The sequence below is a fragment of the Pleurodeles waltl genome, chromosome 5 (genome assembly GCF_031143425.1).
Source record: "Pleurodeles waltl isolate 20211129_DDA chromosome 5, aPleWal1.hap1.20221129, whole genome shotgun sequence".
Classification (NCBI taxonomy): Eukaryota; Metazoa; Chordata; class Amphibia; order Caudata; family Salamandridae; genus Pleurodeles; species Pleurodeles waltl.
This window is the reverse complement of record NC_090444.1, coordinates 1,176,495,714-1,176,509,710: the sequence shown is the minus strand read 5'-3', so window position 1 is coordinate 1,176,509,710 and position 13,997 is coordinate 1,176,495,714. Positions and strand designations below refer to the sequence as shown.

General features: G+C 42.8%; 1 protein-coding gene across 4 annotated transcripts in view; it reads right to left on the bottom strand.

The window, feature by feature from the left end:
- Nucleotides 1–7,523: 7,523 nt before the first annotated feature.
- The window catches only part of PKIB (cAMP-dependent protein kinase inhibitor beta), a 467,775-nt gene continuing 461,301 nt past the window's right edge, over nt 7,524–13,997 (bottom strand). For all 4 annotated transcript variants that reach the window (XM_069235406.1, XM_069235405.1, XM_069235408.1 and 1 more), the window contains one exon: nt 7,524–8,272. In XM_069235406.1, coding sequence (XP_069091507.1) covers nt 8,202–8,272 — 71 coding nt within the window. In that variant the 3' untranslated portion in view covers nt 7,524–8,201. The remainder of the gene's footprint in view (nt 8,273–13,997) is intronic.

Genomic DNA, 13,997 nt, shown 5'->3' with positions numbered 1-13,997 from the left:
GCAATTGCAGGTAATGGAAAATGTGAGTTGAGGTGAGGACGGAGGGGTCACAGTTTTGAGGTAAGCTGTGGCTTAACTTCTACAAACCTCTAACACCCTGGTTCGTGGATGGTAATTATATCTTTGTGAGGGATGCATGGCTCACTCTTTTTAGTTTGTGTAAAAACTGGACAAAACAGCAATATAGTTAAGAAAATAAAGAGCAATATAGTTAAGAAAATAAAGAGCAAAAAAAGTTCTAAACCAAGTTAGTTTAATACAGTTAGAGCCTCATTTCCCATCCCTTTGCGCCACTGCTGCATCATTTTTTTGATGCAGTGTTGGCACTAGCAGCGCACTACAATGCTCCATATTTACAACCGGACGCATTAAGCCTAATGGGTCTGTTTGGAAAGCCCTGCGTCCAATTATACCCGCACCAGGTTTAATGTATACCGAGTAGGCATTCCCCGGAAAAAGCCACGTAGAACTGATGCAGTGAAATTTACAACTTTTCACTGCGTCATTCTACGACTTTACTGCATCAAACGTTTGCTGCCTGCTCAGATCAGGCGTGAAATTGACGCAGTGCTTTTCCTATGGGACTAACCTCGCATTTGTAGAGTTGCATCAGTTTAACAACGCAGCTCCAGCAATGCATAAGTTTAGTGCCCACAGATGCGCCAGAATTTCTGACGCATCTGTGAAAAAGTTCGCCTTGGAGCTCTGTATTGTAAATACTACTTAACCCTGGCATCATTTGGAGATGTGCGGCAGGTGCAAGAAATCTGACGCATCAATGATGATGCGTCTGTTTCTTGTAAATGAGGCCCTTAGACTTTAATAATCGAAGGCCCATATTTATACTTTTTGAGGCAAACCTGCGTTAGCGCAGGTTTGCGTCAAAAAGTATAGCGCCGGCTAGTGCCATTCCAGGACGCCAGCCCGGTTCCATATTTAAGGAATGCCACAAGCCGGTGCTAAGGCCCAGTTAGCGTCAAAATACATGACGCTAACCGGGTAGGGAAGGCATAGGGAAAACTGGAGGTTGTGCGGCAAAGAATGGCGCTAGTCAGGTTAGAGTAAAAAAAATGACTCTAACTTGACTAGCGTCTTTTTTTTGATGCACGACCCCCATGGACATGACTCCTATCTTAGTAGAGGCAGGAGTCATGCCCCCCAGCCCAATGGCCATGCCCAGGGGTGTTATGTCCCTTGGGCATGGCCATTGGGCACAGTGCCATGTAGGGGGCCATGTTAGGCCCCCCATGGCGCTTTTAAAAATAAATTAATAATACTTACCTGGACTTACCTGGGATGGGTCCCCCCATGCTTAGGTGTCCTCCAGGTGTGGGTGCGGTTGGGTGGGGGTGTCTCTGGGGGCAGGGAAGGGCACCTGTGGGCTGTTCCCATGGTCTCTGACCATGGAAAACGGTTCACAGGTCCCCTAACACCTGCCCATACCCAGGCGTTAAATAATAGCGCTAAGAAGGCTTAGTGCCATTATTTAAGGCCCTCCTCCTCCCCTGCATGATTTTTGCACGGGAGGCTAAATAAGGCGCTTGGGCCTTTGAGTCATTTCTTGCCCGGAAACGCCTACCTTGCATTTCATTGACGCAAGGTAGTTTTCCGCAGGCAAAAAATGACGTTAACGCCAATATTTTCGCACTAGACATGTCTAACGCCAAAATATAAATATGGAGTGAAGTTTGCGCCAGATTTGCGTAAAAATAATTACACAATTCCAGCGCACACACAGTATAAATATGTCCCAAAATGTCCTAACAGTGAAAGGAATCTGATGTAGGGATCTTAAGTTACAGCACAAATTGGAATGTCTGATGAAACAAGAATTAACAAAGCCAACAGGTCTGTTTTGTGCTAGAAGAAGTGTTTGGCAATAGTTAGGCAGTTGTGTGCTTTGCCCTCACCTTACTTAGAACGACATTACCAAAATGAAGCAACACCATACGATACAACAAAATGGAAGCTGGGAATAGGGCTCCTTTGCCAAACAGAATGCATGAGCAGCATGACGTTGCGTATGATGATGTTTGCATTGTATATGGTGAACTTAAAAGGTGTACACAGCGAAATATAGCATAGTAGAGTATTTTGTTTGATCTGCCATCCAATGCGACCCCCACCTGAGATAATATATTCCAGCGATTGAATTGTACTGTTGATGAGATACTGTATGGTGCAAGTTTGGTACCCAAAAACAGTTAATGAAATTGTATGGTAATTAAATGCTGTGAGTAGGATGCTGGAACTTGGCCCATTAACTCTTTCCATCTGATAGCAATATTAGTGCAGAACTACAGGCTATGTGCAAGGCCTTGCGTGCAATGTCTTTTTTTGCACATAGGGATATATGAAGTTCAAGGACTCCTGCCCCTCGCAATCCTCTACAGGAAAAGCATGAAAAGAAAGTAGGTAATATTAGGTACTTTCCATAAAAATGGTGGTGTTAAAGGGTGTTTCATAAACAAATGTCTTGATAGGAAACCCTACAATGTACCATAAATGTGCTGGCTGAGCTATATTATCGATGGCATGTGGATGAAGCATGTGGCTAGATAGATGTGCTGTTACTTTTCAGGCAATAATTACAGCGTCCCCGACAACAAATTAATATCTGACAGATCACAAATAAAATGAATGAAAATAAAAAAGCTAATATGTGTGGCTATATTTTTTAGCAATTGTTAACATGCATGTAGGGCTCTGCTATGGAGGGCAAATTCCCCTCCCCCACTCTCACCCTAAGGCGACAAACCTTGTGCCTGGATAGCTGACCGAGGTGGGCATAAGCAGCTTAGCTTCTCTTCCGCTAGCCCTTTGTTCAAGCAGTCCATGAGGGCAGGTCATGGCACATTGTAGCTCAGGGGGCGGCCAGACGTGATGTGGGACAATTAGGTGTGATCCACAAGGAGCTCAGGCAGGGAAACAAAGACAAGGAGTGCAGATAATTAACATCTAATACATAGCTTTATTTCTGCTCGCTTGATTATCAATTTGCTGTGAATCTGAAATCTGCAGTATTTTTAAAAAGCATAAGGTAGGAAACCTGGGTTTGCCAACATTTGCAGTTCAAAAACGCAGGGTCATGTGCCGTGATTTACCAACAAGCCTTCATTCCAGCCCTGAATTAACCTCTGTGCCTCAGTTCGCTGTTCGGTGGGTCATGGATGGTTTCAGATTTCGGTCCAATTGCAGTGGCCTAAGGCCAGAGAAGATGGTCTTGCTGGAGGTCGACTGCACCTTTTCCTTGCTGTTGCAGTATTTTGGTGGGAGCGGGGTGCAGATTCTGAATGATCCCACAGCTTACATTGGTGCCACTGTGTGCCAGGCGTTGAGCTCCCAGGACTCAATTAGGAGAAGGATGCTCATAGCTGCTGCTGTTAGACCACATGCCCTGCCCTTGCAACTGTGGTATCCAAACCGCGTGCCCTCTGTACACACTACAAGCAGAGCCTCGTAGGAGCATTGTACGTGGAGTCCTGGGAGAACCTATTAACAGCCATGGTGAAACCGCAGGCCAGAGATTGACTCACCCAATAAACAGCAACACCATTGTTCGAGGATGAGAGGGGCATGAGAGTAAGAGACAATTACACCATAGCAGTAGACGTCCGCATCATGTAGTTGTCCCTGCGGCGTCACTTGCAGAGGAGGACCCCTGCGCTATGTGTTCAGTTTCTGTGGTGAATAGCAGCCAGAGGAACAGCAGACGTTACCACAACTCTTTGCATCCAATGGGGTTCACAATGAGCATCGGAGTGCACTTCTACAACTGTTCCATGGTCATAAAAAGATTTCACTCTTCCTTATGTGGACTCATTTTATTATCACATAAATAAAATAGTGGGGTGTAGAAAAAAGGAAATACTCCATAAATTATGATTGGCAGTTACATAACCAATGGTTGCTGTGTGGGCGTATCAAAATGTGAGCTGCACTTACAATAACCAGTGGCAGAGTGGTGTTGACCTGTTGTCCCTTTCACTGTATATTCAGTATTGATGGCAAAACTCTTGGAAGACAGCCAAAGGTGTCTCTAGACAGACCTTAAAATTTGTGTCTCCACCTGGGACCAAAGTAAAAAAAATATGTAAGTGTAGTAGAGTTCTAAGTACTTGTCCATCAATCAATGCAATTTGAGGTTCAGCACTTCCCAACAGAAATTACTTGCCGTAGAGGGAGGTGGAGGCGACAACCCGCTTACTAGTATGGAAAACAGCTTTTGGCAATGGATTTTCATTTGTGAGTTGTGATATTGGAGCCAACATGGATTTAATGGATATAGATGGAGCTGGGTTTTAGTCCGACTGGGGAATGGCTTTTTCCAGTGTGCGGTTTCTCAAAAGGTTCAGCTAATCATCAGAATGACAGTTTTCAAAGTGTCTGGGCATTGCTGTAGTGCTGATTGAATACAGCACTCACTTTTCCATCGAGACAGTTCCTAGTTGCATGGCTTGTAGATTGCTGTTTGGGTGGAGAATTTAGTCTGTCCCTGAAGACGCAAACGCAGGATGTGCTATGTCAAGAAGGCTGGTGTTCACTGTTCTGTATATTGCCATCTTCTTTCTTGCTTGCTTGCTACGATTTCAATGAAGAGCTGAAACATCCGGAGAAGGTGTTTTAAGTGAAAGAAGACAATCTGTGCACGGGAAGAAAGACTTTTCTATAAGAATGTGACCATCCTGCTTCAAAAGTAAGAAGAGCCCCAGAAAACAGGACAGTGTATGGGCTCACATGTGTAGTTTGAGCTCACACAGCACAGACAGAAAGTGAAATCAAACTATGAACAATAGGGTCTTCAATCAAAGTTACTAATACTATTAAACCTGAATGGTTACCTATTTCTGCCTCTGCTGGACAAGTTCCACTGTGTGAGCAACAGCTGCCAGCATTGGAGGCAGTAGACAACGGTCCACTGTCTGTCTCTTCAGTCGTGATCCCTATCTGTGACAGTGTGTCTTGTGACCAAAGAATACTGGCCAGATTGGTAACTATGGCCAGTAATCTTTACTAGTGAGGGCCTACATCTACATCCCCATGAGTCTCCATAGGAGTGTCCATCCTAAAAGCCCTCATCCCATGCTGTTGGCTATGATAGTCATGACTGACTGCGGAGGAATATCACAAAAATATCACTGGACAGTGGTCATCATTTAGAGTTTGGTGGAGTGGATTCCCTGCAGTAAACTGACAATGCTTCTGCTCCACCAAACGTGCAGTTGTCTGCCCCCCTGTGGAAGCCCCGGGCTTACTCCGGCATGTCCCCAGCTGGCTTTGTTAATGTAAACTTCTAACCTAGCAGTTTATCCGTCACTGTGCTGCCAGGCCATAGCAACAGTCTTTCCGTCCTACTTATGATAGAGCAGCAATCATGAGATTTCCCTGCCAGGGACCGTCATGTTAGCCAGGGTGGTCCTGGGCAGGGAAATTAAACTCATCCAGACACGCAACAAGAAATCTTCCTGTCAGGGTAATTGTGTTTTGTGCTTTTGAGAAACAAACTGCCAGTTAGGGAGTTTCGGGGAGATTTACGGAAAGTGGCACTGCATCCAGTGCAGCACCACTTTTCTTGCGCCCCTTGTCGCCCCTTAGTGCCCCCTACCACCATCATGTGTGTGCTGTAGCTAAGATACGGTGCACCATGGCGCAGGGTAGGGGGCAATAGGTCAATGTTTTTGATGCTATTGATGTACTGTTCAGGGTTAGCGCCCACCTGAACAGTACATAGGGGCCCATTGTAAACCATGGCATGCCCCCTTTTAACGCATGCTCTGAGCAGGTGTAAAAAGTGCCGAAAAAATGACACAAAGAAATCTCTTCGATTTCTTTGCACCATTTTCTGCCCCAGCCTAACGGGGAAACGCCCCCTTTGCATACATTATGCCTGGTGCAGGCATAATGTAGTGCAAAGGGTTACAAAGTGGCACACTGCATCCATTGCGCCACTCTGTAAATATGGTGTGGGGAAAAGGCCAGCTTAGCATAAAAAAAATTATGCTAAGGCAGGCTAAAGTGGCGCTAGGCCCTCTTAAATCAGGGCCTTTGTTTCTTGAAAATAAACTTGTGTTACTCTGCGACAGGGAGGTGTTTCATTGATGGAGCACGGGTGTTCCCACGCATGGATTTTGGTGCATTCCCAGATTTCCTATTAGTGGTAAACCCTGGTATTTGTCAGACTTCTATGCCTCCCCAGGTTTGGTGTAGCGAGGAGAAATGCCTTTATTCCTCCTTGTGTTTTCCTCTTTCTATGTGTGCTGCATTCCGCAGCACACATAGAAAGTGGAAAATGCCTTTGAGGGATGTTTTTCCCTTGCTGCACATAAACAATCCTGCCCACAATGCAGGCTCTCTTGCAACATGACACCAGGGTGCCTGCATTTGTGCTAGGCAGCCAGAAGTGCACCAGCACTAGGAAAGGACAGGAATGTGCTGTATAACGTACAATTTGGCGCAGTCCTGCTATTTAATGCAGCGCAGTGCAGAAAGGTGGCTTGCTGCGTTGCGCTGTGCGAAAGATTGATAACTCAGTTCTTCCGTGATTATTGAAATACTCATTACATGATTGTTGACATACATAGTTCTCTTGAGTGGTCAAAGTGGGGGAAGGTGTTCCTGTAATGCCCAATGTAGGATGTCAAATTAACTTTGATTTGAGTGGAGATATGCAGTAGAGTTGAGAGGTTTATGCAGATTTCTGGTGAATAAAACATAATTTAGATCAGGCAGTATTTGGATAATTTTGATAAAAGAATCCCTATTTATTGTCTTTGGTCTACTGGGGATCACTTTTTGATTGTGCATTGTTTTATAAATGCACCATTCCTTGTCACGATGTGCCTCCTGTCTCATTTGGAATGGAGTCATTGGCACTGCCAGTGGAGTCATTGGCACTGCCAGTGCATCCTGAAAATGAAAGCTGGTCTTAGTTCCTGAATTTGCGCGGGTGTGCAATAAGGTACACAACTGAATACCACCTTGTATGTGTGAGCTTCGCTGCACACGGCCCCTTAAGCTCTGCACTGGCTGCATAGCAAAGGTTAAGCCATTTCGCAGGGCTGTTCTCTGCAGTAGCTCACAGCGTTAAGAGCAAGCCACATTGTACATCTGGTCCATTAACTGATGGAGTAAGAGCTCTTCATAATGGTCGGGCAACCTACCCACTGGAAAATGTGTGTGCTGGTTACTGCTTGCCGCTGAACACCGTCTAGCAATTGTATTTCCTGTCCGGCCGAATGAATATTTCAGGACAGCACCAATATTCCTCTACATCTCATCCAAAGCTACATAATTGATGAAGCCTTCCACTTAGTCCGTTCTAAAATAGTTTCTATTTACTGTTGATTTTTTCTCTCCTGTGCTCACGAACTTGCCTGTTTTCTCCACTAAAAACATTTTAATAGTGCAATGGGAATGCAGCTTTCAATAAAAGAGAGAAAAAATCTTACATGTGCTACAAGAACCGAAACTACACTCTTAATGGAGCCTCTCTGCGACAAGAAAAGCAGCAACAACTGGAAAAGTACACACAAGAGGTCTGTTCTATTTAATGTCCACGTTTATATCAAACAACCGAAATCACTTACAAATGTGGCTTCCTGCTTCCAGATACAACACACACAGACAAAAGGGACAGCGGGTTCTGTGCAAAGAACAGAATAAGTGTTTCGATGACAGAAGACGAGCAAAAAACAATTTTTAAACTGCACCCCACTAAGATTGAGAAACTTTGGGAGCAATCTCTTTACGATCATCTACCACCCTTTGCTATCACCAAAAACAATTTCAATTTAAAAATATTCACGAATATCCTTATAAAGAATTTCCTTTTAACCATTACCCGGAGCACTGAGTTTTCTATTTCATTTCCTAAAATATGAATTAGAGCTTAGGTGATAGTAATATTTTCACTCACAAAAAAAATTACTTTTGTAAGAATTGTGACGTACATTCAGCTTGAGCTCTTTCGAGTATGAGAAGGAGAGATCATGTGTGGCCTATCCGTCGGTGATGTAGAAAATTGGTCTTAAAGCAAAGTTAAGAACAGTAGTTCGGTGAGTCATTTTAGCCAGATAGAAATGCGTTGCATAGTCCGGCATAGAGCACTACAGTGACTACTAGGTCTCAGGATTTGGAGCCAACGCAGCACAATTTCATGTCCATCCGCAAAAATCCATTCGCAAGCAAGAGCTTAGGTCGTGTCACTTTTCCTCCTCTTGATTTTCCACTGGGGCTTCTGATGGTGACGCTTCCCCTCCTTCGGCTCCTCCATCTAGAAAAAACAGACAAATATTTACATGGTAGGGAAAATACCCAAAAGTGATTACATTCAAATGTCTGCCTCTCAGCCCTTCAACAGGCAGACTATTTGGTTTTCAAGGTCAAAACTACAGGTGCAACCAGCACAGCCAGAGATGGTTCAGCCACCATTTCCCCACATGCAAATCCCAGGTATGACCCCTGGTCAAAGTGAAATGCACCAGCATGCCCATGATGATAGAGCAAAAATTATGTCATCTGTTCCAAGCATAGACACGTGACATCTACCAAGCCCTATGAGTGTAGGGTTGTTGTTCATGCACATCTATATGTATTCATGTATTGTTATACCATGATCATACAGTGCCCATGGGTGTGAGACAGTGCTTAATTTGTGCTTGTTGTTTACAGTGCGGAGAACCAGCACTTATTTTTGAGGGGCGCCATTTATTTTTCTGCCTGAAGCATTTACTGTGAGCAAAAGACACATATGGAAAAGACAGAGGAAGAGAAAAACCAAAAAGCGTCACAATGGGAAAAAGCAGAAAGCTGCAAGGGTGAGCTGAAGGGGCAGGGAGTGGCTTTAAATGGATTGAAGAGGCCCGAGATGTCTTTAGGATTACGCTGCCTCAGTATTCCGTGTTCGTACATTTAATTGCAGCAGCTGCATGTTTAAGATGAGGGCTTTGGGCACCGGCACGTTTTTATTTACAAATTAAGCACTGATGTCAGAACATTTGATGAACTGATCACATTCTTCAAGGGGGGGTCTTATCTTGGAGCATGGAGGAGAGCGCACCAAAGAGAAGCTCACTTTAAAGTTCATAGCCCATTTACAGAAAGATGGAGTCAATGAGGTAAGTAAGCACAGCTGTTTATGACAAAAGCTCCCCTTTTCCCGTTTTTACTGATTTTTACAGATAAATACAGACAAAAACAATATGTTTCCCGTCTGTATTTATTTTGAAAAGTGGAAAAGTACTGAAAATTGTGTTTATGAGTGACTGTCCATGTTGTCTTTCGTGAATTCCGTGACAACAGCTGAGCGGATAGACAGCATGGGGAGTTAAAAAAACAAGTTGCGATTTCCCTACAACAAGCAAATCTGGACATTTGTAGTAAAATATTGATATTTAGCTGTGGGAGTAGTATTGTGCTATATTTGGCTGCTTAATCTGGTAAAAAGCAATAGGCGTCAAAGTATCATTGCATACTTATCAGTTAAATAAATATGGAAATATACCATTTTACGACTTCCTTTATCCTCAGAACACAAAATAAATATGAATAAATGCCAATAAGATGGCCAAAAAATATATATGGATTAATACAGACAGAAACTGAAATAAAATAAATACCATAAAACCGTTAGCCTTATTCTTGACACATAACAAATTGTTCAAGAGATACACCTTATTTACAGGAAGTTTGTGTATTAGTTAGGTCAAGACACTGCAGAGAACAGAGGAAGCAAAAACATTTACGTAAAGAACAGTTCGGGCCAACTTCAAACTGATCATAAGACCATTGTAAAGTGCAGGGTGATATATAAGTGGACTAACACAAGTAAATATTATTGCACGGATGGTGGATCTCAAGTAGGAAGTGTAGGCTGCATGGAAAGACTTGTCAGAGGTCCATCTTAAACAGAGAGATTGAGAGGCTTGATCAAATGTGAAAAGAAGTAAAATTCCGAAACTTAAGTGAATTACCCAAGAATAAACAAAATGGATGTCTCTTTGCAAAAACAAATACACATATGTTGGGTACATCTCATGTTATGCATGCAAAAAAAGTATTCAATTTGGAATTTAATGGTAATTGGGGAACTTCATTGCAGGGATGCATATATTACCGGACTGCAAACTGTTGATGTTTTAAAAAAATGATGATTTGTCAGGTAGTCATATGGCTGAAAGTATAAACTTAGAAATGCAACACTGGATCCTAACTGGTTGGTCTACAACTATAGGCAGATAATTAGGTGAATACTAGTAGATGACTATATTATATTTATTTCTGTGATGCTCTCGTTTTTTTGTTACGTCATTCAAATCCCTTAAGTGTCCAGTCATGATATACAACACTATGATGCCCACATGGCCTTAAATCTTACAACTTAAAAATTACGTCATACCTTGAATTGCTCTGGCCTTTCTCCTTCCGGTGTGGGAAGTCTTAGAAACCACCCTCTTTCCAAATTATCTTGAGAGGTAGACTTTCATACTGCAACACCTTTTTCTAGGGCCCTGCCTCTGGTTTCTCGTAAGTGGTGTACTTCTAGCTACGGTGCTTTGTAATCATTTAGGAAGGGAACACTGTTCCAAAAGCAGGGCTTTCTTTTTCTCTTCCCTCAATACTGGGCCTAAATCGAGGGAGAAGGACAAGGCTGATCTACTATCCTACTGTGGACGATGAGCTGCTGGACTAGCAGATTTGGTGAGGAGCTGTCCACTCAAAAGTGTTAGTGCTAAAACCCATAAAGCTGAGGCCAGCATGGTGGGCCAACACCAAGAGAAAGTCTACGAAGGTGTTATAAGGATCTGTAGCACAGCTGACCTGAGGGGCAAGTTCATCTGCATCACAAGAGGGCCAAGCATGTGCAAGAGACATTGAATGGCTAAGCCTGCAGGTGAGGATGTACGTCTCTTTCAACATCCTTTCATACACGCCTGTAATATAACCTGGTAATGAAACCGGGGTCTTTGACTCATTGGCGGACAAGAAATATGCCCTAAGGAAATGAGTATAAGCTTCTTTAAGTGTATGTAGCACTTCTATTTTCCATAGCCCAGTACAGTTTTGACCTTTCACAAAGGATCCATTATAAGTTCTTTATTGTGTGGCTGGTAGCACTGAGCCGGAACCATCCTTCAGTGACCTGCAGTTTAAGAGCTGAAATGGTTAGATGTTTGCAAGATTTGCAGTCATTTTAACTGTGGTGGCCCTGATACTGATAGATATCACCAGGTCCAGCTGATGCTCTAAGTACCCCAGGTGCCCCCAACACTGGAAAGCTTGACTATGAATAGCTGTTTTTGAGATAAGAGTGCATACGTTCTTGAACCATCCTTGGATTCTGACAGGAGGATCTCATCTCATTTCCTGCGTCCCAATGGCGCCCTGGATTAACCTGAAACCATTTGAGTCTATAACTGAATGCTTAAGCGTGTCTTGTTTGCTCCTGGTCCTCATTACCCTTTCTGGCACTCTCCTATTCCCCGCGGCAATCCCCAGATAGTCCTTTGACAATACAGGCAATACACAATACAAAGCAGATCACTGTGAACCTTTGCCATGTCACTCCACTCTATTTACAGTCACCCATCTTTTGGCACTCTCCTTTTGCTGAAAGAGTAAGCCAATAAAAATCAGTCAACGACCAGGGCAGCACTGATGAGTTCCAGTAGGTGGTCGAGACAGACTCCTCCTAGGACTCAATTGCTCTTGTGTGTTGCTGTCCACGTTCTAGAGCCTCATTATGTTACTATATGTTCTATGGGCAACCCTGTTGTAACTAACACTATTGCTCCATCAATCACCAGATACTTGCTGTACCAAGCTGCCTTACGTTAGTTAGTTACAAGGGGTCATATTGGTATCCCCAGTTAAAACTAACATACCAACTCAATCTCAGCATAGCAGAGATTTTGTATAAAGTGGCCCTCCTGTACTTCTACATTTTGTTGCGGTGGAGCAAGGAACTCATGCTTTTGGGTATGGCGGATCACAGCGTGGACGTCTCTTGAACCCAAATTTACTCATTCCGTTTTGCGTGTCCAACAAATTTTGACTCATTTCTGTGTGATAAATTAATATGCCAGTCCTGGGCAATGAAAATGATAGTCATTATCGCAGGTTAGATGGTACGGCCCTTGTTGTCTGAAAGCATAAGGTGAAGACACCCCAATGAGCATAGGCATACCTTTCCGTGGTACTTAGAACCTTCATCTGTGTATCATACAGTTATGTGTCTAGAACATTCTTGTTCAATAAGGAGCCATTCTCTTTGATGTTGAAAGCAGACGTCAGTGAAAAAGAAGTGACTGCAGCATGAGCAATGAACACCTGCCATGACAGACAAAGATAAACCTATTTAGATAGCGGTGCTCAACTACTCAACCATCTGGCCAATAATGATTGCAAAAATCTAGTACTACTGTACTGTAGAGGCCTAGTATGTGCACGCACCTCATAGAGCAGTGGTTTCTGTATGGTAGGGTTGACCAATGCCTGCTGAAGGTTGAAGAGCAGCACTCTCTCATTGAACAGGCGAGAACAGAAGCTGCATTCCCAAAACAGACTTCCTTGTCAATCACCATTGCACAGTGTATATCTGTACAATACTCCAGTGGGAGGTACTTCAAATAAGCAAAGGCTGAAGGGGACTGACTCAAAGTGACCATTGACAGAATGGAGCTTACCCAAAGCCCTGTCCTTGTATATTCTGTTTTTGGATAGATAACATCAGTTCTAAATAGCAATTCCTGCTTGTAGCCGACTGAAAATGCTGCTATAAAAACAGACATCTGAGTTGGGCGGATTAATAGTGTCTAGTGTTTCATATAAGCTGTGTGAGAAAGAACAGTACGACACCTAAAGTGGCTCTTTGTACAATTTATGCAGTATTCTAACACTGCAAACATTAGAGTTCAGTACATATATATATATATATATATATATATATATATATATATATATATATAGAGAGAGAGAGAGACCTATATATATATATATATATATATATATATATATATATATATATATATATAGAGAGAGAGAGAGAGAGAGAGACCTAAGACAATGTCTTCTTCATTCTTTTTGTTCATAATTACATGTAAATTGTCTGGTTTTTGTAGCCTTGTTCATGATACAGGAAGTACCATCCACAGACATATTTATTGTTTTTCATCAAAATCAGAGTAATGCTGAATACAGGGGTATTTATGGCTACATTTTAGATTGGTCATAAAACTGACAATCAAGTGACAAGCAGCACACTACAACAGCAGTTCACTTTAGCAGATTGAAGGCAAATCTTGTTTTTATAAGGATGTGTAGGAATTGACAATAGTAGGGAGGTAAGATTTACTGGCGTATAGCTATTATCAAGTAAAAAGGTTGAAAAGTGCTTAGTGAGGTATGAGACTTCCTAATCGTATCAGCTGCTAAGTGTGTAATCCCTAAATTGCAGTGTACAAGCCTAAGAGAACAGACAGCCCATTAGCGATAATTCTTAATTCGAGATAGGTCGGAACAAAATTAAAAGAAAGAAAGAGCCAGATGACAAGCCATGTGGACTGGTATCTCCATGGGATATACAACCATGCGTGATTACCAATTGCAAGGGTGCACTTACCAACAACAAATGCTTTTCCATGCACACTGTCCACCTGCTGCATACAGGTGGAAACTGTATGTGCAAAAAGGTGAAAAGGGTGGCAGGAATAATTACCTCAATTATTTTGGGCCCGGTCTCTCAATGTCCCGAGTACCAAGCAACCAGGAATCTGACACTTAATAGAGTAAGGGACAAATGTACAAAAGGATTTGGATGTCACAAAGGGCGAACCGGGACGTTTGTGACTGTTAAATAGTTTTCTGACATGCACCAACCCTATTTTGCAAGTCGGTAACCTTTTACTTACTCGCAAAATATGGTTTGCGATTCATTATCAGAAAGGGGCGTGTAAAGGGCATCCCTTCCTAATAGCGAGTCACAAGGGCATGTATAAATG